General features: G+C 41.5%; 1 protein-coding gene and 1 pseudogene across 4 annotated transcripts in view; both read right to left on the bottom strand.

Annotated features, from left to right (window-relative positions):
- PID1 (phosphotyrosine interaction domain containing 1) overlaps positions 1 to 24,295 on the bottom strand; it is a 202,039-nt gene that overhangs the window by 34,185 nt on the left and 143,559 nt on the right. The window contains exon 1 of one of the 4 annotated variants that reach the window (XM_036237348.1): positions 12,240 to 13,432. The exons of the other annotated variants lie outside the window; for them this stretch is intronic. Within the exon in view, the coding sequence (XP_036093241.1) occupies positions 12,240 to 12,284 (45 nt within the window). The 5' untranslated portion in view covers positions 12,285 to 13,432. Of the gene's footprint in view, positions 1 to 12,239; positions 13,433 to 24,295 lie in introns of those variants that run through there. 4 annotated transcript variants of the gene reach the window in all.
- On the bottom strand, positions 14,548 to 14,646 carry LOC118614425 (annotated as a pseudogene).

Below are 24,295 nucleotides of genomic sequence, written 5' to 3'. Positions count from 1 at the left end.
TCAGAGACTTGAATAAGGCATGAACCTGGATACAGCTCCTTCTCGGCCACCCTATAATCTCTTCAAAAATATTTCCAAGGATTCTGCTCTTGTGGCCACACATACTCAAAACTAATTTGTATGCCTAACAGTAAGTTATTAATGTACGTATAAGCCTCAACTAAAATAGTTCCTGAGTACAGAAGCAGCATAGTTTGCATTTTTTCACGTACCCCAAAGAAATCTACATGATTCACAAAGGGAAAAAAAACCCACATAACTAGAACTAAATTATCAAAATAAGCACAACAGGAGCCAGCACATGACAGAATCCAAGATTCTACCTATTCATTCATTTTTCAAATGTCTAACCTGGGCCAGGCACTATCTAAGTGGTGAAAGCACAAAAATTAAATAGTCCCTGCTTTAGAGACATCTTGGGAATCCCAATTCCATTTGCCAAGTGTCATGTGACGGAGGAGAAGCTTTTTCGTGGGAGTGGAGAGGTCAAAGGAAGCCTCTCAGAGGGGTAACCCATGAGCTAAAATTTGAAGGCTACATAGGAGCTAGACAGCTAGACGTAGAACAGTCGCTCCTTGAAAACCATTCTTGTAGAAGAACGCTCTGAAACACTGGCCCTGGTATCCGAGCTGAAGTCAGAGGCACCGTGACTGCTTCCTTATGCCGAGTCCTTTTAGCAGAGTGTGATGACCCCTGGGCTGGATTTGAACATACTCAGAGTGTCCCACCCCTGATCCTTTGGCCCTTCGGAGGCAAACATTTGGAAATGAACAGGTTTCTCCCTGGGGGATGTGTTACATGCGTAGTGAAGACTCTTTTCTGAGTATTAAACGATTACCACTTCTCCATGAAGCCATCAAATGGCTGAAGTTTCACCGCGGCCACCCCGTAGGAGGATTACAGTCTTAATAGCAAGTGCGGTTGGCCTGAACCCCCATATTAGGCCCGCTAACACCCACAAACCTCTCTACAGGTTATCTTCTAACTCCATCGGAACTGAGTGTAATTACCTTTAATTAACTCCTGGTTTTTAGAGTTGAAACTTATCAGATTTCATTTACCAATGTCACCATAAAAAATAAATTAATTAATTTAAAAAAAAATAATAATAACTCTTGGTTTCGGTTGAAAATGATTGGAAAAATGATGCAAGGCGTTTAACGTCACGTGCCAGGCGGAGGGGAGAGAACACCAGCTTCGTACTCGGCTGTTCTCCGGGGGTGAAGTTGAGGCAGCTGAGCGTCCGTTACGGCAGCAGGCACCGCCCTCTCTGTCCCTCTGCCCTACTGCAGGCCCTCACTGTCCCTCATGTGGAGGACAGTAAGGGTTTGCTAGCTGGACACTAGTCTCCCTTCTCCAGTCAACCTTCCATGAAGTCAGCAGTGAGAGAGATCTAAAACGCCTCCCCACCTATGGGAGAATGTCTGAGCTCCCTGGCATGGCCGATGAGACTTTCCTTAACCCATCCTTAACCTACACCCGTTTCCTCTCCCAGCTGTGACCTCACGCCGGAAGCTCTGCGATGCGCTCCCACGCTGCACCCACATCCCTGCACGCACTGTCCTATGGCCCATCTCCTGGGCCTTTGATCGGGCTGTTCTATCTCCTGGAATGGCCGACCTCATTTTGTGCAATGGGCTGTCTCTACTCATCCTTTTGAAGCAAAAGTCAGTTCCAAAGCCTTCAATTCTCTGTGCGCATGTAACTTCCCAGGCTAAACACTCCCACGACACTCAGGCCACTCTGCGGACTGTCCTGTCTAGAGGTCTTACTCCCACCTTGTACGGGGGGCGTTTGGGATATCTGGGTCTGGCCCTTTGTCAGTGGTAAAGCTGCCATGTCACTGGTGTGCTGGCGTTGAGAAAGGGACAAGTGCTGGAGAGAACTTCCGGGAGGACGTGAGTGTGACCGAGGGAGTTACAGTGTGTCAGGCAAAAGATGACTCTCGGTCTGGTCTTCAATGCTTGGTGTGCGAGGTTTGTCTCCACCTTGTACTTTTATTCATCAGCACGGCGCGCATGCGCACACACACACACACACAAAATATTTTACAAAATTACATTGTCCAGCTATAATACAGCAACTTGTCTTTGATTCAAAATAGCTTCCTCTGGAAGACAAACATCCTTTATAAAAAGCAACAAGTAATTAAGGCAGGGTCAGTTTTTCCTTCCACTGAGTTATTTTGTCAGTTATAGGAATTTAGCTCAAATGAGTGTGTTTCTCTTTCATTCCTGGGGAAACAGCAGCAGAGCTCTCTGACTCTGCAGAGGTCAAGTGTGCCTGGGTCTGAACGTGGGCCAGTTCCCATGACATCTGGCATCGAAGGGGTGACAGTAGTTATGTTTCACGAACACGCAGACCTACTCTAATGGGAGGATCGTAAGCAGAGGGCCCCTTCTGTGAAAAGCAGGGGCTACAGAGGTATTATCCGTTTTCTTCCTCACGACAACCCTGCAGGTGAGAGGTCATGTCTCCACATTGTAGATGAAGAGAAAGAGACTCACAGACGTTAAGTGACTTGCCCACAGGCGAGTGTGCTGCTTTCAGTAAAATAAAGGCTGACGTTCCAACCCAGGACTGACCATCTGATTCCAAAGTCTAAGCACCTTCCACGGCGTGGCCAGCCCATACCTACCGGCACCTCCCTCTCCAAACGCCTAGAAGTTCTGCCTGGAAGCTCACTGTCTTCTGCCCTTTCTCTCATCCAGGATGGATGTCTTTCTCATACTAACCATCCCACTTCCGGTTTTTAAATGGTTTTTAAATGTTATTCCCTAAATAACCATAATCAAAATGTCTTTCCTTTCTTTAACGACAGTGGTTTAGATGAGAAGGGGAAGTAGGTCGGGTAGAAGGAAAGTACCTAATCTTCTCCCATATTCCGTCTTTTAAAAAACAAAGTATTTTCAGGTAAGTTTACAATAAATGTAGCTGAATATATTTTTTAAATCTTTCTCTGAAAGGATAGGGAGTTTACGGTTCCCAGACTTCAACTTTAGCTGAAATGGTGGCAGGCACAGTGGAGGGTATGGCTGTTGTTGTGACACTGATGCCCGGGAGTGAGTCACAGTTCTAGAACTCACTACCTACGAGATCCCAGGCAACGAAAAAAACAGTCCCACCTTGTTGTAAAGAGCGGGTTTGATCAGCACAAAGCAAATAGAACCAGGGGGTTCCCGGTAACTGTTTCTTCCAGGTACAATGTAAGCATTTTAGACATAGTTGGATAAGTTCTTTAATAACTTAACCAACCTTTACTGAGAGGTGACCATGTGTGAAGGTCTGTGAGCGCAGTGGGTGAATGCGAATTCAATGAGATGTTGGCCTTGTATTCTCAGGGTTCACCATCCAGATGGGAAATCAGACATGTAGACAATTAGGTATAATTCCAGTGACCTGTTAACACAAGCTACCGTGGAAGTGCCAAACACCAGAAAGCGTTTCTGCTTTACGAGGCAAATGATATAGCCCTTTCCGTAAGCAATTTTTAAAACATCGGCTCTATTATTCAAACTGATTCCTTTGAGACCAGAGTCTCACTCGTGAGCACGAATCAATAATTTGTTCTGTCAAAACAAGACGAATTCTTAAGAGAAGTCAAAAGGAAAAACAAACAGAAGACAGAAAGCACTTTTATCTAAAGTTCTGCATGTTATTTTACTTTAAAAAAACATTTGTCGCCCACCTGCTAGGCACAGGATCACTGTCTGCTTGGGAGAAGGCAATCCAGAGAAGCCAGGCCCTGCCCTTGGTGCATAAGGATTGGTTGGAGACCACAAAATGTAGAGAGCTTCAGATATATGCTATAATCTTTTCTAAATAAGTGAGGGCTAAAAAAAGGAAACATGAGCATGACTCCCCCAAAAAGCATATTATGAAGATTACATACTAGGTTTATATGAAAAGGGAGGCAACATGGCGTAGATGAAACCCACATGGCCTGGGTTCAAACCCTGCCTTGGCCGCTTACTAGTCGGTGACGCTGACATTGTTATTTAATCCTGTGAGTCTCAGTTTTATCACTAACAATGGAATGATGAAATTATATGGTTGTCATGGGGATTAAATAAGATAATTAGCCCGCGGAGAGGATTAATATGATACTTAGCAGAAAGTAAAGACTATATTGTCATTACTATTATTTCTTCCTGACACTGTTTAAAACTTACAAATGATACAACATGCAGATAGGAAGCTTTGATAATAAACCTTGCATCCCGCATTGCGGCCATGAGCAGGGAGAGGATGGACCTCGCCCCAAATGACGTTTGAATGTCAAGACCAATGATAGCCCACACACACCAGGAGGGTATGAACGGGCCGTCTGGGGAGAGCAGGAAGCCTTCAAAAGAGGATCTGGCAGAGACTGGAGAGACCAGGAGAGGAGACCGACTGACTGGCTTGAGGTTCCTGACGCGGTTCCAGGTTGTGACGGGAGTGTGGCTTCTGAGCGTGGTTTCTGGGGGCAGGCGCGCCAGGCTTTCCTACCGGCCTAACCCAGATGTGGAAGGAAGACTCAAAGGCCGCCAGTGGTCAAACTCAAAAACACAGTCAGATGCTTCCCGTACGAACCCTCTGGAAAAGGAGCCTGGGCTTCCGGCACATTTCACATGTCGTGATGATTTTCAGATCCACCCCTGCCTTCACACGCATCTGTTCCATGAAGGGAAACAAACGTGCACATCGATGCTTCAATTTCTTGGGTTCATTTTTTTTTAAAAAAAAACAAATAAATATTACTAAAAAGTAAGAAGAGTACAAAAACAATGTTCTTTAAATGGATCTTCACTACAATTTAAAAATAAGGAACGTGGAGCAAGAGACACTTCTGAGTTGAAGAGTTTCGTCCACAGACTTCCAGGGGGACTGTCACCAAGCTGACTGAAAGAAAAGCCACCATCCCACCTGCAACAGTCCCTTCTCTCACTGCGGAATCCTTGGACCAATAGCACATTTAAGTGACTATACCACTCTCGCTTTGAGTGAGGAGGCTTCTCCTTGTTGAGGTTTTATTGTGGTGGTCGTTGCTGTTGCTTTTGTTGTGGTTACTGCTGCATATTTTCTGAGCATTTGCTAAGCACCAGGCCCCTGGCTAAGGACTCTGTATGCACTGAGTCATTTAATAACAACCCTATGAGGTAAACGCTATTACTGTCCCATTTTACAGATGGGGAAAGCTGGGAACAGATGGAATGCAGCTGGCCATTCCTTACATATGAGCAGTGATGTTTTGTTTTTTAAACATTTTTCTGTCATACATGGGTTCATAGACATTTAAAGTTGCATTTTAGGTGATTAAACCCGTCAGGAGGAGATTATAACTCTGACTTTGATAATAGAGTTCAAAAAGAAGAGCCACAGCAAAAGAAAATGCTTCATCATCTCCCAGTTTTTTGAAATGATTGAAATTTATGGGGCAAAAGATATTAGGGTGAAGAATAAATGGCCGATTATAAGAAGCCTGTTATGTTTCTAAACATCATTTCTCAGTGAATGGAAACATTTTTCACACCCTCCTTATGAAAGTAATTTAATATCTGTCACAGCTGTAATGACATTTTTCATTTGATATTCTCAAATGGTCGGGATCATTCTCCATAGTTTTGAACACCCATGGGATCGTATACAAATCTACACAAGTAATGATTATGTTCTTCTCTTGTCAGAATTTGCATTTTCAAAAGCGTAGTAGGAATGAGGACATTGACATAGCACTAGTAATGTCAAGGAACCGAATAATGCAACTCTGCTTCATTACGAACTGGACACTTTTTTATACCCTTAAAAGTCCATAAACAATAAAAGGCTGAGAGTGGAAATGGGAGTTTTAAAAGTCTTACAAATTCCACTATCGTCATTTTACTATCCAGATGTCTACTAACTTTGTATAAAACCATAAATTTGGCTCGAATCTAGTCATCGACTTGGAGGTTCATTGATGTGTTGGCTGTGGCTTTCTTTTAAAGTTGGCACATTAAAAATATGTACTTATATGGATTTGGCAGTTGTGCTTCTGCTGTTTTCAAGCTAACATACTCGCCAAACTTACCGCGGGCTTTGCACACACCCGTGGGCACGGAGACTGGAGTTGAATTAGGTTGGAAAGATGATAACGGTGCAAAACGTGGTTCTGGGAAAATAAAGGGCTTCTAGAACGTATCGGAGTACTTTCAGAATTGGAATCCAAGCTTAAAAGCTCTCTTCATCATCCCAGTGCTGTAAGACGGACAGTACCACTCAACAAGGTGCTTAAATTAAATTGCAGGGCCTGAAATGGAGTTATCTTCACAAATTGGGTAATTGCTACCATCTTGACGCCATCTTTGGTGTTTAATCAAATAACTAAAGATGGCTTTAAAAGACAATTTATTGAGAAAATTAAGTTTTATCAAAAAATGGGAGGAGTAGATTGTGGTTTCAGGCACTGCCCTGCTCTGTTTGCTGGAGTTTGGAGTAAGCACGTTTCCTCACAAGATCAAAACTCTCCTGTCTCAAACTGAGCTAATATCATTGCTTAAGGTAGACAGAAGACTTGCTGGTCCTAACTTGTAAATATTCAGCGGGAAGTCTGGCCATCATGGATACAAGAGAACCAGAGCCCCATCTTTTAATAAAATGAACAAACACTGTGGCAGAAACAAACATCTGCTGGATGTAAGCAAAACCGAAGTTAACATTAATTGCCCCAAGCTGGTGAATAATTTTTTATCATTTAAAGCAATTTTGAAGGAAGTCAGAACTTTTGCATTCTTAAAGACTTTGGCTATTGGGAATAAAGCTGAAAGAAAAAAAGGTCTATATCAAAATGAACTTTATATTCTTATTTTAGGGGCTACAGAGTGACTTGGGGAAATCAGAACGTGTGAGTACATATAAACAATGTCATTTCTGCACCATCGTAACAGACCCCACGTTCCCTGCATCATCCAAATGAAATGTATCGTCGTTAGAAATCATTAAAGCATAAATCAGTGGCTGCAGACTGACAAACTACGATTCACATTTATATCTTATAGGGCAAATACACTGATAAAACCCAGCAAATACGATGATAAAATCCTGTTTATAAAAACAGTACAAGAAGCTTCAGCAAATGCTCCAGTCTGTTCCATTAACAATGTTTAAGATATGTGGTTTCTAGCAATAGCTTCTGCTTCTGAAGATCCTTTAAATCTTCTCCTTGATACTCAAAACTTTCCTGCTGTCAAATCCCAAGCCATTTTTTTTTTTCTCGTTCACTCTCTTGGATCCCTTTGCTGCTCTTTGTGAAATTTTTCTTGTTTTTTACAGATGCCACCATCCTCCCATTTCTTCCCACTTCTTAGAACATTCTCTGTCGTTCGCCCTTGATTCCTACTTGTCTTTCCATGTGGTGATCTCTGTGGCTAATTCCTCCTTTTCATCCATCCTCTTTCCCATTTTTCTTTGTCATCTCTAACTTCCTTTTCAAGGCATTCACCCTCTTATGACTTCCAAGACTTTCACTTTGCCAAGTCACAAATGTGTATTTCCAAAACATACATATCTTTCTCTTAAACTCTAGCCCTGGATCCAAATGACTTATTTGAAATTTACTTGCCCTAATTTATCTGCCATCACCTCCAACTTTGTATGTCCAAAATATATTGTAACTCTTTTCTTCCTTAAGCTAGTTTCTTCTTCTGTTGTAATGTTGTACATATGCAACTCTGGGAAAATACATTTATGTATTCCTGAATACCCACTTGATTCAGAATACCATGCTGAATGCAACTAGGTACCCAGAGAGCCATAGATTTTGCCCTTGAAGACCTGAGTTTGAGCCAGGAGATGTAACATGAAGACAATCTAGATAGTGGTACATAATCAAAGGCCAGTACAAACACAATGATGTGATTTTCAGAGGCAAAATAGACATAGATCTAACCGAACAGCCCTATTCATGTGACATAATATAAAATGTGGTAATATTAAACTTATGTTCTTCCAGAGAGATAAAACTTGAAAATTCATCATATTGGCTGATTGCCTAAAGAAATGTGCACTGATATCATGTCACAATGAATTCTTACTCTTGTTCCCCAACTTCTTTGCAAAGAAAAAAAAAATCTCTTTGCAGAGAATAATGAGGAAAATTGGCAAAAACGCTGAGGTAAGTGTAGTTCAAATAAAAATGATTTTATAACATCGATTAAACAAAATAAACAATGCTGTTTCCACAGTGAAACGGTTTGCAATATCAAATAGCTGTGGGAACCCTGGTTTGAAATACAAAAGGAGAAAATAAATGGAAAATGACAAAAAAGTGTTTGTTTAAAAAACCGGCTTCTGATTTTTTTTCTTTCTTTCAAGTTATTGTAAATCAAGAACCAAAACAAATTTATAAATCAAAGTGGAGGATGCGTGCAAATGTGAGTGCAGCTGAATTAGCTCTAGAATTCTATTTGAGATCCAGAAAGGCTTCTCTGGAACACGCCTTACTTGCCATGACAGTTAAAAGGTTTGTTTTATCAATTTATTTATTCATTGTCTCTATTTTTCCCTATTTAATGGGACTTTTCAGTGATTAAAGGGTGGTATCTTTTTTATATAAAAATAAACATCTCTATTAAATAGTTTTGCAACTTGTCAAAAAAAATAATATCCTCTGAGGAGCGAAAGATGAGAAAGCTCTAAAAGGACTTCAGAAAAGCACTCCCTCTGGGCCCCTTCCTTCTGTCACATGACTACACATCATTTTATCTTCTCTAGCTCCATTTTGGTTTTTATAATTTTTCCCAAGTTCTCCATTCAGGCACAAATACTTACGGGGTGCCTCCGACACTCAGGGCACATGAGGGAAGGCTGAGAACTAGATGTGTCTTGCCCTTCCCTGAAGTTCAAGAACAAGACTTTTAGCATTCCCAGTTATTTCATTTGAGGAAATAAATAGCAGCATGGAAGGAAATCTTTCTCTGTGTTCTTTCAACAATCAAATGCAGAAGTTGAAAGAACAGAGCCATAGACCCGGTGATTGCATTGAATCTATCAAGTATTCAGCGCTCTTCACATACAGTGAAGGGGGAAAAGGACCTTTAAGTAGAAACAGAGTTAGGTGCTCTGGAGCCAGGCAGTGAGACGGAAGCCACAGAAAGCAGAGAAGAAGGGAGTAGATAAGATACAGTCAGCACAGCATCTGTGAGGCTGGACCAAGCAGGGGCCTTGCTGAGGAGTTTACTTGTCAGAGGAGACAAGAGAGCCAAGCTACAGGCAGCTGCACAGTGGGCAACAGAGAAGGGCAAGGCAGAATCAGGCAGGACACAGGCCCTGGCCTCTCCTCTCTCCACCCTTCGTGGGGCACAGTGCAGGGACACTGGGGAGCACAGGTGCCTCCAGACGGCTGCCTGGCCAGCAGTAGCCTCAGGCAAATTCTTTTCTTCCCATGGCTCATGTGGCAGAATAGAATAGAACAGGAAAGGGGAGGGGAGGGGAGGGGAGGAAAGAGGAGGGGAGGGGAGGGGATGGGGAGGGGAGAGGAGGGGAGGGGAGAGAAAGAAAAGAAAAGAAAAGAAAAGAAAAGAAAAGAAAAGAAAAGAAAAGAAAAGAAAAGAAAAGAAAAGAAAAAAGAATTCTAATCTCATGTTACTTCCTGAAAACCCTTTCTTGGCTGCTCATTGTCTACTAAAGCTCAAGGCACTTGAATCATTTTATAATCCAGCTTCTGTCTATTCTTCCAGCCTTATTTTCACACCTGGCTCCCAGGCCCTAACGAGGCACATTACCTTAATCACATCGTGCCCTTACACACCCCTACACTCGCACAGGTCTGTGTTCTCATCCTGGAATGGCCTTCCCACCTCCGTCTTACTTCACGACTCACCTTGCGAATGTCTTCTCCTCCTAACCCCTAACCCGCCAGGTGGAATCAGGTGCTTTGACTTCTGTGCTCGTAGCACACACACCTTGGTTAGAGATCTCATCATGGAACTATCTAATCCATATCATCAGGCACCCAGGGTCTGCTCAAGGCCAAAAGTCACGTTCTAGTCACCTTGCATCTTTCAGCCATTAGTACAGTGCAGGAATACAGTAAGGACTTAATCAACATTTATTTTTTAAAAAAAATGTTCATAGGTACATTCAAATTCATCCAATGTTTTTTGAGTACTTACCACATGGAAGCCCTATACAAACCCCAAAGCAATAAAGAAAGATAAGGCATGATAACTATCATTAAGATGCTTTAGACTGTGCAGGTAAGAACAAACATGCAAAGGCATAATAATAACACAGCATAAGATGTACAGTGCTATGGTTTATAAGAGATTCAGGAGCAGTACACGAGAGAAACTTTTGAGATATAACCTGACTAGATAGCAGAAGCTTTAATCTGGGAAACAGGGAGAAATAAATTTGGCCAGGAGGCTCGGAGCTGACTCGGCAGTCCGAAGAGCCTGGGAGAGAAATGGCCTGCTGACGCAAATGGTGTTTTAGGAAGAGCCACTTGGCAGTGCCGCGATGAACCCGCTGGAGCAAGGAGAAGGCACCATACAAGGTCCCCTAAGCTCCCGGGTCCAGGACAAAATGAGCCTTTCTACTTTATAAAGTCGCCCCAGTTCCTGCTATTAAAGGCATTTATTTCATCGAGAGAAGGCATGTGACATAAAGTCAAACGCAGACCCAGCCAAAGGTGGGGGTGTGTGCGGGAGGTGGTGCATGTGGCGTTGGCTGCGCAAGGCAATTGCAAGCAGAAGACTTTGCACAGTAGCTCAGGAAAAACATCATAGAATTCCCCACGCCAGGAGCCATCGGAGAGAGCGAAGCACACTGCAAGCGCCTTCAGCCTATAGTCCCACCCGGCTGTCCAGATAAACCGTTTAACCTCAGCGATACGTAAGGCGAATGAGGAAAACACGAAATCATCAGCTTAACCTAACAGAACATGTGCGTGAAACTTCCGTATCCTTTAATACATCCCCAAATTACATCCCCAAGTCTAGAGCTGCCACAGAGGCAAGACCAGAAGTTTCCGAAATGTCACCGTGGCACGCTGAGCAACTGCTCGTGTTTGTAGGTAATTCGGAGCCTCCCTCACACACTGGAAGCAAAGAGGATGATGCCGAAATGTGGACTGTGAGGTCGAAAAGGAAGCGACAACTCGCACCACTGCCAGTGAGCGAAAAAGAAAAAATTCTCTATGCGCATCTAACCTGGTATTTACGGCCTAACTCTAAGACAGAGCCCCTGACTTCCCTCCCTGGCGCTATTCATGGCATTATGTTACATCGCAGGGCAAAAGTGTCATTAAGGTCACTGATCAGTGAGAAGAGTCAGAGAGATCCGAAGTGTGAAAAGTACGCTAGTACCACTGCCGTTTTGAAGGCGACCCTCCAAAAATTATGATCAAATCGGTATATATTAATGGATGTACATGAAGGTCTTCAGACGGAACAAAAACATCAGCCTAGTGTGACTTCAGAAAGCATGTGAACGGTACAAAAAAAAAAAAAAACAGGAGGTAAGAGAAGGACAGGACATTGAGGGTGGCAAGTTTGGGAAAGGCACACAGGAGCGAATGTGGCCCCAGAGGCACAATCCTTGCCTCGCTGTTCAGAGAACTCATTCCTTTCCATGATCTAACTTAACACCTTATTTCCCACTAACATGGGCCCCGTCCATTTCATCATTCATTCATCCGATATCCATTGGAGTAGCTACTTTATACCTAGCTATGGAGTGATCGCCACCCCCACGTCAAGAGTACAAGGTCATAGACGCCTTCTTCGCTATGTTGCGTGTCACCACTGCCCATGCCAGGTAAAGAAAAATGAGCTTCAATGTTACCGGCAAATAGGATGTTAAATTACATAGTGGAAAGAGTAGTCTCGGAGTCTGCCCAAAAGCTGAATCAACGTTGGCATAAGCGATAGCATGCAGGCAGAGAACTCGGGGCAATGAAAATTAAAATGAAGGGCAAACGTTCGTTATTTAAAATATAAGCGAAAAGCACGATATCGGCAAACACATACTTGATTCAGAACTATCTCTTGGGGTAAGCACTCAAAATATGTGGGTGTTTTATCATCCCTTGGCGACGATCAGAAGTGATTCTGCCGTGAAAAGAGCTCCGGATCCAAGGAGACGAAAACTGACCCAGGAAAGCTATTGGTTGTCTGTTCAGAGCCAACGTGTTTATTCCAAGGATAATCACTGCCTATAAACCCAAGCAAGCAGTCAAAGGTATTTCAGATTGCAACACCCTGGGTCAAATGCCTTACCTTGAAAAAGCCAGCCACGAGACCTGCCATGGCGGCAACCCTCATGGCAGAAAGATGTACCGTTTTGGCTGAATATTGAAGAAGACATTTAGTGGCCGCCAGGTTTTCACATTCTTACTGTAACTTTAGCCAGGCAGTGAAGTTCCGTACCCTGCCACACGCTGTCTGCATAATAGGAAACATTTACTTCAATGATGATTATAAACAGAAGGCTCTTGAGACTGCTCACTGACCTCGGACCCTTTAAATATTTACATTCTGCTGGCTGACACAGTCCCAGTGTTTATTACTGAGCTTGCTCCAAGCAAAGTCCAAACTTGATCTACACACAATGGGGGTGTCAGGTTTCCCTGTTCTGGCCACTGGCTATCTCAGGGTTAAAGGGCACAAGGTCAGGCTTAAAGCTTCCATTGGCCACCTCGTGTGTTATTTATCACCATCATTGTTATTTATCAAATGCCCACACAGCCGTCACTGCATACATCATGAAACACTCTCTTGGCATATCTATATGGGACATTTTTATGTGCATCGTGCCAATAAAATGGGGAAAAAATATTCTCTTTCTAACTGGTAATGGTGTTGACAGTTCTCTGTTTTGCCTCCAGGTTAACCTAAAATGATTGAGCTGGCAATAATGATTTGACTCAACTGGTAGGTTTGCAGCCATATGAATTGGGACTGTCTCATCCTGGCCGGCCACAGTAAATGACTTCTTTTCCTTGCTCCAAATATAATTACGTTCCTGATTAATAACAAATGTGGAGATGCAGACTCTGAAGCAAGACTAAGGCAACCAATTCTCCACCATTGCCACATTTGTTTTATAACCATTAAAAAAAAGGTTCACTGAACTCACAGCAGAGATGGCAAACCTTTCAAGAACAAAGGGTAAGATGGAGACTTGGAGGTGAACTCTAACCCAACATCGTACATTACACAAAATACAAAGCATTAACTCTCAAGTCTCCTTGAGAAAAGCATTTGTTATCTCTCTAGTGCATTAAAGCTGCATAATTCACAGATAAAGTTCACTACTCTCTTAGGATATGGCCCAAGAAAAATATTTCTTTATTTCCCTTTGTAGTTCAAAGGAGACCGTTTATGCCAGTAGGAAATCAAGTCACCTCTTTTTAAAAAAGATGTTTTCTTTTTCTACTTTCCTCTTTCCTTACTGTTTCTAGATTTTAAGTCTCTCTCTCTTTAAAGAATTTAAGATAAAACTTTCTAACTATTAAGATGAAATAAAATAACGTACCACATTTTCTTCATAAATAAACTATAATAACTGCATCTATTCTATCATGATTATTTTAATGATACAGATAGATTTTTTTAAAAAACACCATAATAATCCTATTGCATAAACATCTCTCTCATCCTCACACTCTATATCCTTGCAAAACACAAACAGCAAGTATTGTCATCATGCGAATGACGGAAACTTAATCACACGATGTTGATGTGACTTCCTAAATCCTTCAGGAAGTTCATGAAGATCCTATGAATGGATTCTAGATTTCTCTGACCTTCATGAAAGCATTAAGTGTTTGAAGTTGGAAAGGCAATCTCATTCATCTCTGCATCCTTGCCATCGATCCAGTGCCTTGTCCTTTTAAGATGTAGTCGGTCAAGGTGTGTTAGGTTAAATTAAACTAAGAACTGGTGAGCCAACCGATCATGACATTTAGGTTCTGAAGCATTTTAGAAGCTGTAGGATGTGATTAACTATTGTGAAAACATCAGCCAAACGATATTTAGAAGACACCCATGAACAAACACTGCTTAAAATATATATTTGTGATATCTTGATAACACAAGTAACCTATGAAATAAATGGAAAAGCAAATTTCACTAGTTAAGTACACTGCTTTATACTTTAGTCAGTCAATCAGATATATGGTTCATCAGTCCACAACATTCTTTTCAATTTCAGTTGATCCGCATTATGTCAAATTACACTAATCCATAAGATACGGTAAATGTGGTAAACTTGAAATTACTGGGAGCATGAGGAGGCCTTCAAAAGAGAACTGATAATGGCTTCCGAAAAATCAATTTAGGAGAAAATTGTCTTTTATTTTAAAAACAATTATATTCAGGTCAACAACATTAAAAATAAGAGCCAATATTTTATAGACTCTATCATATACTTTTTTGAGCTGCTTAATTATATTGAAATTCAGGATCTATTCAAAAATATAGTCAAAACACACACAAAAACAATACATCTTTATTTTTAAAAGACCGTTAGTTTTAGATGATATCTTATTAGCATTTTCTATTAGCCTAATTTTCCATTATTTTTTAAGATTTTGTAAAAATAAAATGAGAGAGAATCGAATGACATAATTGCTGATAAGAACAGATACCACACTTGATCTTAGCCAAAAGGCTGATATGCAATTAAATGACATAATTATTAATGCCGCAGAAACTTATATTTCTTCTCTGTAAAAAACTTAACAGGGTCTTACAGGGAGTGAGATGGAAGTCTAGGTGACAACTAAGAAATATTCCCTAGCTACAGATGTCAATTAAAGCGTCCTGATGCGAATGGCAAGATGGAGAGAGTGATTTACACACAATATTTCTAAGGCTCACTCTTTGAAACAGAAATACCATCTTTCAGGGTAGCATACTTCATCTTTGCAGAGCATCTGTACACACGTGATAGCCTTTCCATCCCAACACCAGTGCGCATGCGTGCGTGTGCACAGACACAGAACACACATGCGCGTGCTAAGATAGCCAATGACTACCATGTAACCCCAACCATAAACTACCAGCAGATCGAATATTATGTTTTAGCTTTCCAAATAACTACAGATAACACCAGATTAAGAAAAGAAGACAGTTTATGCATTTAAGGTGTCACAGTTTCGAGGAATGCACACTGCACTTGACATTGATCAAATGTATTGGATAACTGTTTACCAAATTACACTACCAAATTCCCCCAGCTGGAAGACTCAAGGCTCATGATATGGTTATCACATCAGATATTTGCTGCCAAAAAGCAAAGTCTATCATGATGTAGAGAATGTGCACGTTCTTTAAAGCAAATGCGGTGGAACTTGGCATAATTTTAAAAGTCACTGCTAAGAACATGATGCTAAATAAAAGGAGCCAGACACAAAAGAGTACTTGCTGTGGGATCTCATTTACCTGTAGTTTGAAAGCAGGCGAATTCTAACAAACAGATGCTGTTGAAAGTCGGGATGGCGCTCACCTACGCGCTGTATGGTCTCAGTCAGTGAAGACTCAAGGAAGTGAGTACAAAGGGGTTTTGTCCTTTATATTCCATTTCTCTGTTTGTCATGACATTAAATGTTTACAATGGAGAGACATTGAACACCAAGGTTTTACTCCTTATTCAAATGTTTACAATATCATAACAATAGCTGTTCAGCCACAGAAGGCTGAGTCTGAGTTGGGAAATGGCCCTGGCTGCCCAGTCAACAGGAGGAGAAGGGTTTGGACCTCAGATGTCCCTGACCTCAAAGCCATTTTAGCTGACAGCCCACTGGAAGCACAGAGCAGAAGTCAGAGCCTGCCCCAGAGGAGAGAGCTGCAGGGTCCTGTGGCCATCGGTTGAACCTCACTCTGTGCAGAAACCCCAAGGTGGATGCTGGAGAGGGGTCTTCTCCTCCCACAAGGTCTGCGCAAATGGCCAAGAGCAGGAACCAACCCGCAAGAGGCAGAACTTGGCTCCTCTCACCAACAGCTTCTTACAAACACTTCTGGGATTTCCTGAACATCGTATACGCTAAAGGTTACAAGGATCCTTAATGAAATAGGCGGGTCTCTATGAGAGGAGAGGCATCTGGGAAACATCAGCAGTGATTTACTTTTTTTGCTCTTGTGCATGTCTTCATCACGAAAACATTTCTTGAGCAATTACTATACGCCAGGCCCTAAAGATAGAATGTGAAGGAAGTAATTCCCTGACCCCAAGAATTGTCCCTTATAAGGAGACGAAAAAAAAGAAATAAGACAAGAGAGTATTTGGGATTAAATGAAGGTGTGGACGAACTACATCCTCTTAGCAGAAAGGAGAGCCCTTGAACAATAAGAAATAGTCTTCCTCTCAACTTTGCATCATCAGAGAAAGAAATTTGGTTCCCTGTGGCCAAAATGGAACCAAAATACATATAGTGTTGGTGGCTAAATACACAGAAATTTGACCATAGTTTTAAAAATTACACCAAGCTCTTAATTCTAGTTATATTCTATCGTCATAAACCACAGAAAAAATAATTTTGAGTAATTACCAAAGGCCAGTTCACTGGTTCCCATGAATACTGCCAAGATTGTTTTCTTGACTTTATAGGGATTTATCATTGTCAAGGTCCTCTTCTATTTAAAGTTATTAGCCATACAGTAGTTTATAATATTAGAGCCACCAAAATAAGTCCTTTCACTTTTAAGAACAAAGTAGTGTTGGCATCGGTGACTTCCAAAACTTCCTCAGAAGATTCTTCTTAGTCTTTGCTCTTGAAAGTCCATTCGATACTTCGATTCTAACTTCAAATCAGCATACAGAAGACAGGAAAAAAAGAGCTTCGATTTTCGTACTAGCAGACATTCGAAAGTAAAATAAAGGTGTGAGGGGAGAGGGATTTCTGAGTCATTCATTCTTTTCTTTCCATCGGTAGCCAGTAGCCAGTAGCCGGTAGCTGTAGCTGGTCATCAGTGATGTCCCCCGTAGCTGGTCATCAGCGACATCCCCAGGCCGCTTGTCTGCAGCTGTCACTTGGCTGATACTGGCGAAGCTTTACATTTCTGAAGGTGTGTGGAAGCACTGGCTCATTTATACACTTTGAAACGCATGGGTTAAAAAATGTTTTACCCCACGTCTTAACCCATTTCCTTGGTTTCTCAGTTACATTTAATCCTCAATGATTTAAGCCCCATGGGTTTCATCTCTACTAAAATTTTAGTTGTATCAACCTTGAAAAGACTGAGCTTCTTCAGCAAGAAAATGTAATAATCACGCCATTGTAATAACCTTGATCTCAAGACTCGCATTTCCCTCAAGTGAGCAATTTTTACTGTCACATTAATTAAGTAAAAACATAAAGGCTTTTCCAATGCGTTCCACGAGGGGACTCTTCTTGCAGATTTTATTTTGTGAAATCTGTAAAGTGCTGGGAGGAATATTAATTAATGGTGGCAATGCTAAACATACATGGAATACATAATTAATTACCAAATGGGATACACTTAATACTTCAAATACTAAAGAGCCGATTCTCTGTAATTCACTGGGAAAGGAGCTTTTGTTTCAAAAGAAAGGCGATGTGGTTTGGAGACTGCACTGGTGAGTTGTTTTGCCAGCTGGAAAATGTCAGTTATCAGCAACTGAAAGGTATATTTCTGTATGGACTGCAGCAACACACTCCGTGGTGGATAAATGGGGGCCGAGGGTAAAAAGAAGGAAAATAAATGAGAGAGAAGGAGACTGAAATTGAGATTGATTGTGGCCTGTGGTTCTCTAAGTCAAAGACCCATTGGTTGAAACAATTCTGCACTCCAAATATGTAACATAAGTGAGCGGTTCCTGCTGCTATTTCCTGGTCAAAGGTTATTATTTAATTTATCCCAGTTAAATCTGATCTCAGCTGTAATTACCGTGCAAAGCTCAAAACTTGATCCAGAGCTCTCCCTTCAAATATACCTAAAAGAAAGACAATGACCCCCAACAATTTCTTCATGTGGTCCCCAATCAGAAGACCTGAATGTTGGCTTACTGATAATGTGTTCCTGGTTGTTATTTTATGTCTAAACATATAAGTTAATCAACTTCAAAATAAAGGAGAGGATTTATTAAAAAAACACTCAAGTAAGACAAACTCAGAATTTGTGGAATAACAGAGGAATTACATTAAATTCATTTTAACCAACTTTTATGGACTATTTGAATGCATTCAGAGCACTGAGTCAGGCACAATGAGAATTAGGTCCTATTACTCTCTACCCTCCCATGACATGTGCAAGGGTGATGGAGATCTCTGTCCCACTGCTTCGGCTCTGCCTCCTGGTCTCCACCCCACGGGGAATGGATGGCTATCAGGGTACAATCACAGTGTCGGAGGCTTGCAGCTTCTGGCCTCTAGAATCCTACTTTTCCAGCCACTTCCACAGTTTTTAAGAACCCGATCCCTTGCATTAGATCCTTTTCCACTTAAAATACATAGTGCTTTTTTCTTTTCTGCAATTAATCCTAACGGTTACACATGTACTTTCTTCAGTAAACTGAGTTTGAAATGGAAGCCATGCAAGAAGTGAGGTTGAAAAGCCATTTCATGAGTTGTCATCATTTATTTCGTCATGCATGCATTCACTACATTCTTCATCCACGCAAATATTTATCAAGCATGTACTATGTGTCAGGCAGTGGGTTACTGCCAAATAACTTTGACCTTGAAAGGAACCAGAGTGGAGGCAGGAGTGAGGGAGAGGACTGGGAGCATCACTCATGTTAAACTCTTGCTACGTCTCCTCTGTCGTGTACCAGGTTCGAAAGCTCCAATGACCGGTTGGTGTGCCTTCATCTCCGTATCTTTTACCCATCCTCTCTGTTATCTATTACAGTTTATCTTATGTAACGTATTCAAAAAGAAAGAAGGTCCTACTTATTTCAAGTATGGGTTTATAACCCTCAAACTAAGGTCTGAATATGTACTCATTTATTTAGTTCCTTGTCATCTACGGGTCCCCACTGCAAGCTGATGATCCAGGATGGAAACACAGTATTGTGACTTAAGAAGTATTCAATCTAGCGAGGGAGTCAGACAGCCCAGCACAGAGTATCTGTCTGAAACAAGTAAAAAACAAAGATGAAAGTGGCTTAGGAAATATAACTAACTACCCAGCCCTAATGTCTTCATACTGTAGAAAGAGGAAACAAAGAAAAAGCTGTGTTGGAGAGAAACTAGTTAGAAGGAAAAGAGCCACAACTGGTTCGGGTGACCTTCCTTGAAGAGTCCCACTGGTCTTCCCTCTCTAGTTCCTGTGATAGGTGGCACTCTGATCACAGTCCGAGCTGAGAGGTAGTGTATCCAGTGTCCCACTCATCTGGACTACTGGGGGCAACATTCAACGCATAAAACCCGAGAGCGCTGCCAGTTATCCAGCGGCTCAACCATGCTCTCTCATCCCAGCGCTGACCCGGAGCTCCTGAATTCACGCGTGGCTTCAGCTCGTGACTCTCGAGATAACATGGGTCCCAGAAGCACTCTGGAAGATGTGCTGAGAAACGAATCGCTTAGACTCATGCTTAAATATGTCCTTGGAAAAAAAATAATAAAGTTGGTCACGTTGCTCACGACACCATTTTAGAAAGGAGAACCAGAAAAGAGAACATCGCAAACCATGAGAAGGGCGGGCGCTGAGAAGAGGCCCTGCAGTGTTAACTTGATAGAGCTTCGTTTTTAACCTTGAACGTTTTCAATGGAGTTGGGCACTGGGATTAGAGCAAGTGTATCCCTGTTTTTCCCTCTGCTTCTCTGGTCTTTCACCTCCTTCCCTTCCCATATCGGTTTGTTTTCATTGTGTAACAAAAATGTCAGAAGCACCAGTGAACTGCAACAAGAGATATTTATTCCTTACACATCTGATTACTGGGGTTCGGCGGGGTCTGTGGATCTCAGCTGAACTCATTCATGTGTCTGCACCTTGACTGAGACTTTGCTCTAGGCTGGCTTGACTAGGACACCTTAGCTAGACAGCTTTGTCGTGTTTGCGGCATGTCGGTCATGGCCTTCTCGTGGTGTTGGCCATAGTGTAAGAGGGCAAGGGAAGACACACACGGCCTCTCGAGGCTGATGGACTGAACTTACAATCACACAAGTGAGCCCGGACTGAAAAGGTAGGGTGGTAGACTCTGCCTCTTTAGTGAAAGAAACTGTAAAGTGACATTGCAGAGGGCACAAACATAGAAAGAGGAAAAGAATAGGAGATCAAGGCTATTAATACGACTACCTACTCCTCTTCCCAATAATTCATATGTATGTGTATGCACTATGTACATGTGTATGTACATGCCTCTACACAAAACATGCATATAGACACACACACACACACACACACACACACACACACACACATACCAGTAGATCTGGACCCAGGGCAGTTTCTCCCCCCATCCACCAGAGGACATTTGACAATGTCTGGAGACATTTTTGGCTGTTGGAACACCAGGTGGTATTGGAATGCGTGGTACTAGCATCTGATGTGTAGAGCCCAGGAATGCTGCTAAACACCCTATAATGCATGGTACAGCCTCTCGACAAAGAGTTTCCCAGGCCAAAATGTCCCTATTGCTGAGGGTGAGAGACCCCGAAACATGAGTAAGCATCCGAACTCACACACTGAGAAAGACAGAGAGTGAGAGGGAGTTTCCTACTCCTTTGGCCATTATGATCACTGGTCTGGGACTGGTTCCAAAATCCATATCTCCTAGAGCTGATCCAACTGCCACCTGGCAAATCTCATTACAATGGCTCCTCAAATCTATCAGAAAAACTGAGTCTAATCAAATTTATCTCTAAACATAAGTAGGTCGGAGATCCTGATATTTGTGTTACTGTGAGTGACACCATCACTGTCCCGGTCACCTCAGCACGGTCACAGGAAAGCACATGGGTTTGGCATCAGTAGGTCTCAGATGCAGTTCAGTGTCTGTAGGTTACTAGCTGTGCGTCCACTAGCCACGCATTCGTCCCCTCTCAGCCTCAGCCACACATCTGTAACATGACTGTCCTCAAAAATGATATAAGCATTCAGGTAATTGAAATGGATGAAATTCAGTAAATATTAGTCCTTCTCAGATAAGAAGAAGCCTTGGACTTATCTTTGGTCCAATTAATTACCGAGCTTGAGAAAATCAAGAGCTATCACCCTTGAGGTCTTCCCGTCTTCGCGTCCCACCACATCCGAGAGCTCACTCCTGCTTGCAAGAACCACTCATTCAATTAATCAGTTGGGGTTACTGAAGTGCACCTGCTCCATTAGATTGCTGTGAGCATAAAATAAAATGGTAGAAGAGCAAAGAACCCAGTATGGAGTAAACACTTATTAATAAGCGTGAACTGCTATAATTTTTTCCTCACATTAATATTACTTCTTGGTATAATTTTTTACTCACAGCAATATTATTTGTAAAAGGCACCTATAAAGCTACTTTTTGCCTCAAACTTTTCAAGTATTATCTTTGGAAGGTTCTCGTTGAATTACCCTTTACTACAGGACCAGGTGCTATGTTATACATTATGTTTCACATATCATCTGGTCAAAATCCTGTGACACTCTAACAGTAGACAGTCCTACAGATGAAGTAGGTAATTAAGAAACATGCCAAAGCCGCACAGCTAGTGAGTCACAGAGCTGTGATTCCCTCCCCTTTCTGGCTTCAAAGGACCACAGAGCTCCATTTCCTGTCCTTCCCTAGTCCCTAAACCAGATAAACACAGGGAGACTTTGGTTTCTCCTCTTAGAGACACAAAAATAGAAACCATTTAGGAAGATTAAGGTATTAAAGATTTGATATGTTGCCTCTACCTTAGGTTTTTGTATCTCAAGGCCAAGGACAGAGAAGAATGCTTGACACAAAGAGATGAAATTTTCCACTCTCTAATGGGAGAATTTAAAGCATCACTGAGGCTTACATGTTGTGGTAGGTAAGCCTCCATCAAATTATAGTATTTAGGGAAAATTGCCCATTTTGCATTTGGGGACAAAGGCTACATGTTCTCATTTTTCGTTGCACAAATTTGGAGTAATTTCTGATTAACAAGTTACTTTTAAATTGCTTTCTATGCATGTTCCTTCAGAAATCCAATTACAATTCAGTTACTGGGAGGAGTGAATTAGGAAGTGAAGAAATGCTTGCATAAAATTAACATACCAATGGTTTTCCTCGCATTGATGAGCAAATTTCTTTTCATATGAGAAACCATTCATACAAAAAAAAAAGCTCATTATAGACATTTAGTTCTACTCAATTTGATATCCAAGTTTTGAAGTTGAGAAAAATATCTTCGCTTCCATCCAATGTGAGAGAAAGTAAATTATAAGAGCTCCCCATTACATGTGACTTTTAACTCACAGAAAATTTGGAAGCATATCAAATGATGGTGGAGAATACTCACATAAGTAATAGATAAAGATATGTCTATAAGCAAAGTCTATAATTTGTTTGTAAGCAAAACTGTCTAATTGTCTATAAGCAAGGTAGCCCTATTTGTAGTAGAATTACTCTTACAAGTTTAAGCAAATATTCATTTAGAGGCTAGATCTAAAAAATACTGAGCTTTTGTTTCTTTCACTTAACGAAAACTCTGATCAATTTGAATTAGGAAAGAAAATCACAGTACCAGCATTTACTAACACATTCCTTTATATCCTCATTTTACTGAGTAACGGGGCATGGCACTTTTTGGGCAGTGTCAGCATTAGTCTAAATAATTTGTTTTGGAGGCACTATCCCTGCTAAATGGAGTGAAGACAGTTCATAACCTTCATTCAAAAGAAAGACTCTTTACTCAGCAATTTTCCCTTAACAGATCATCAACAAAGACATCTCGACCTCACCCACCTAACATCAGCTAATTTCACTAAAAGATGACCACGTGACCTAAAGAAGACAGCTTTACAATCCTCCCCAGCAGACTCATGGCTGCACTACAGTTCTCAACCTAAGCTTGAGAATTCTTTGTTTCCTACCTAGGGGTTCAGCTGGAAGATAACGATGTGGGGCTTTCTACGGAGGATCAGGCGGGTTATATCAAAAGCACCAAAGTCCTAAGTATTCAAAGCTTTCAGAAATTCAAGTCTGGGTTATATCTCTATGGGAGGAAAATATCATGCATATGTTTGGTCAGAAAAGAAAATAACTTCTGAACTGTGTCTCTTAACCCCTCGCTAAGGATCCCTGTAAGGTGCCCTTGTACTAATAACCCCGCGGTTGGACCTCAAGAATAGCGTCCCACTTAGAAGAAGGCATTCAGATGTGTTATGAAAAATAAACGAGTCAAGAGGAGAGAGCAGAGTAAGAACATAATAAACACACTGTAAAACTCCGGCACTGAGAACTCAGCTGTGAAAATAGCTTGTTCGAATTGCTCTGTGTTTGATTAAAAAATAAAACATTTCTACAAAAACAGCCATGTTTGAAGTCCACCCTCACTATAAGATAAAATGAAGCCTGTAAGGAACTTTCAAGAGAGAAATACATGAAATATTTATGAAAACAGTTCTGTTGACCATATGTGTGAAATCTCACTTAATGTTAGTACACAAGGGCATCTAAAACATTTTGGCTAAAACTCTGAGCATATTACCTTGGGGTATTCTTGCTAACTTAGCTACCTCAGGTTGTCTCTGCCCTTAATTAGAAGTCACTGAGTTTTCCGAATACCTTCACCTAAACTGTGAGAATCAGATATCACATAAATCCAACAGCTTTTCTGGCTAAAAAAAAAAAAAAAAAAAAAAAAAAAATGATTTAGTTGACAATGTCAAATACAGTTCTGAAGAAATAAAATAGCATGTTAAGGTAGGAAGCATCATTAGAAGTGGTCTCCAATAAACCATTGGGGCTACTGAGGCTGTATTGGAATCTCCCATAGAAGCATCTTCTCCACATCGTTTTCCCTGGTAAGTATCAAATTTACAAATTCTTCTTTCCTTTCTTAACCCAACAAGCCTACAGCTTTCCTCTCTGTTCTTACTGATGGGGCAATGAACGGGGCCTGCACGGAAAGCATAATGGTCTGATTCTACGGAAAACAGAAGCAGTGGGAAATCTTTGGACGATCCGCTTTCAATAAGCAAAAACTTTGCTGGAAGTTGGATGGAGCACAAGATTGATCTGAATCGCTCTGAAACGAGAGCTAAGAATTCCGTGAGGTCAAGCTCTTGTGACACTGCCAGGGCTTCTTGGGTCTCTTACCACAGGTATGAGCTTTGAGTCCAACAAAAGTTTTGCTCGGTGCAAACCACCCTTCCGCGCCCCATTGAAGTATGAGTCTGTGCTGCTGCGTGCCATGCAG

This window comes from Rousettus aegyptiacus, unplaced genomic scaffold (assembly GCF_014176215.1).
Source record: "Rousettus aegyptiacus isolate mRouAeg1 unplaced genomic scaffold, mRouAeg1.p scaffold_m13_p_2, whole genome shotgun sequence".
NCBI classification, from domain to species: domain Eukaryota; kingdom Metazoa; phylum Chordata; class Mammalia; order Chiroptera; family Pteropodidae; genus Rousettus; species Rousettus aegyptiacus.
The sequence above is the reverse complement of the archived record's forward strand: the minus strand, read 5'-3'. Positions and strand labels throughout refer to the sequence as shown.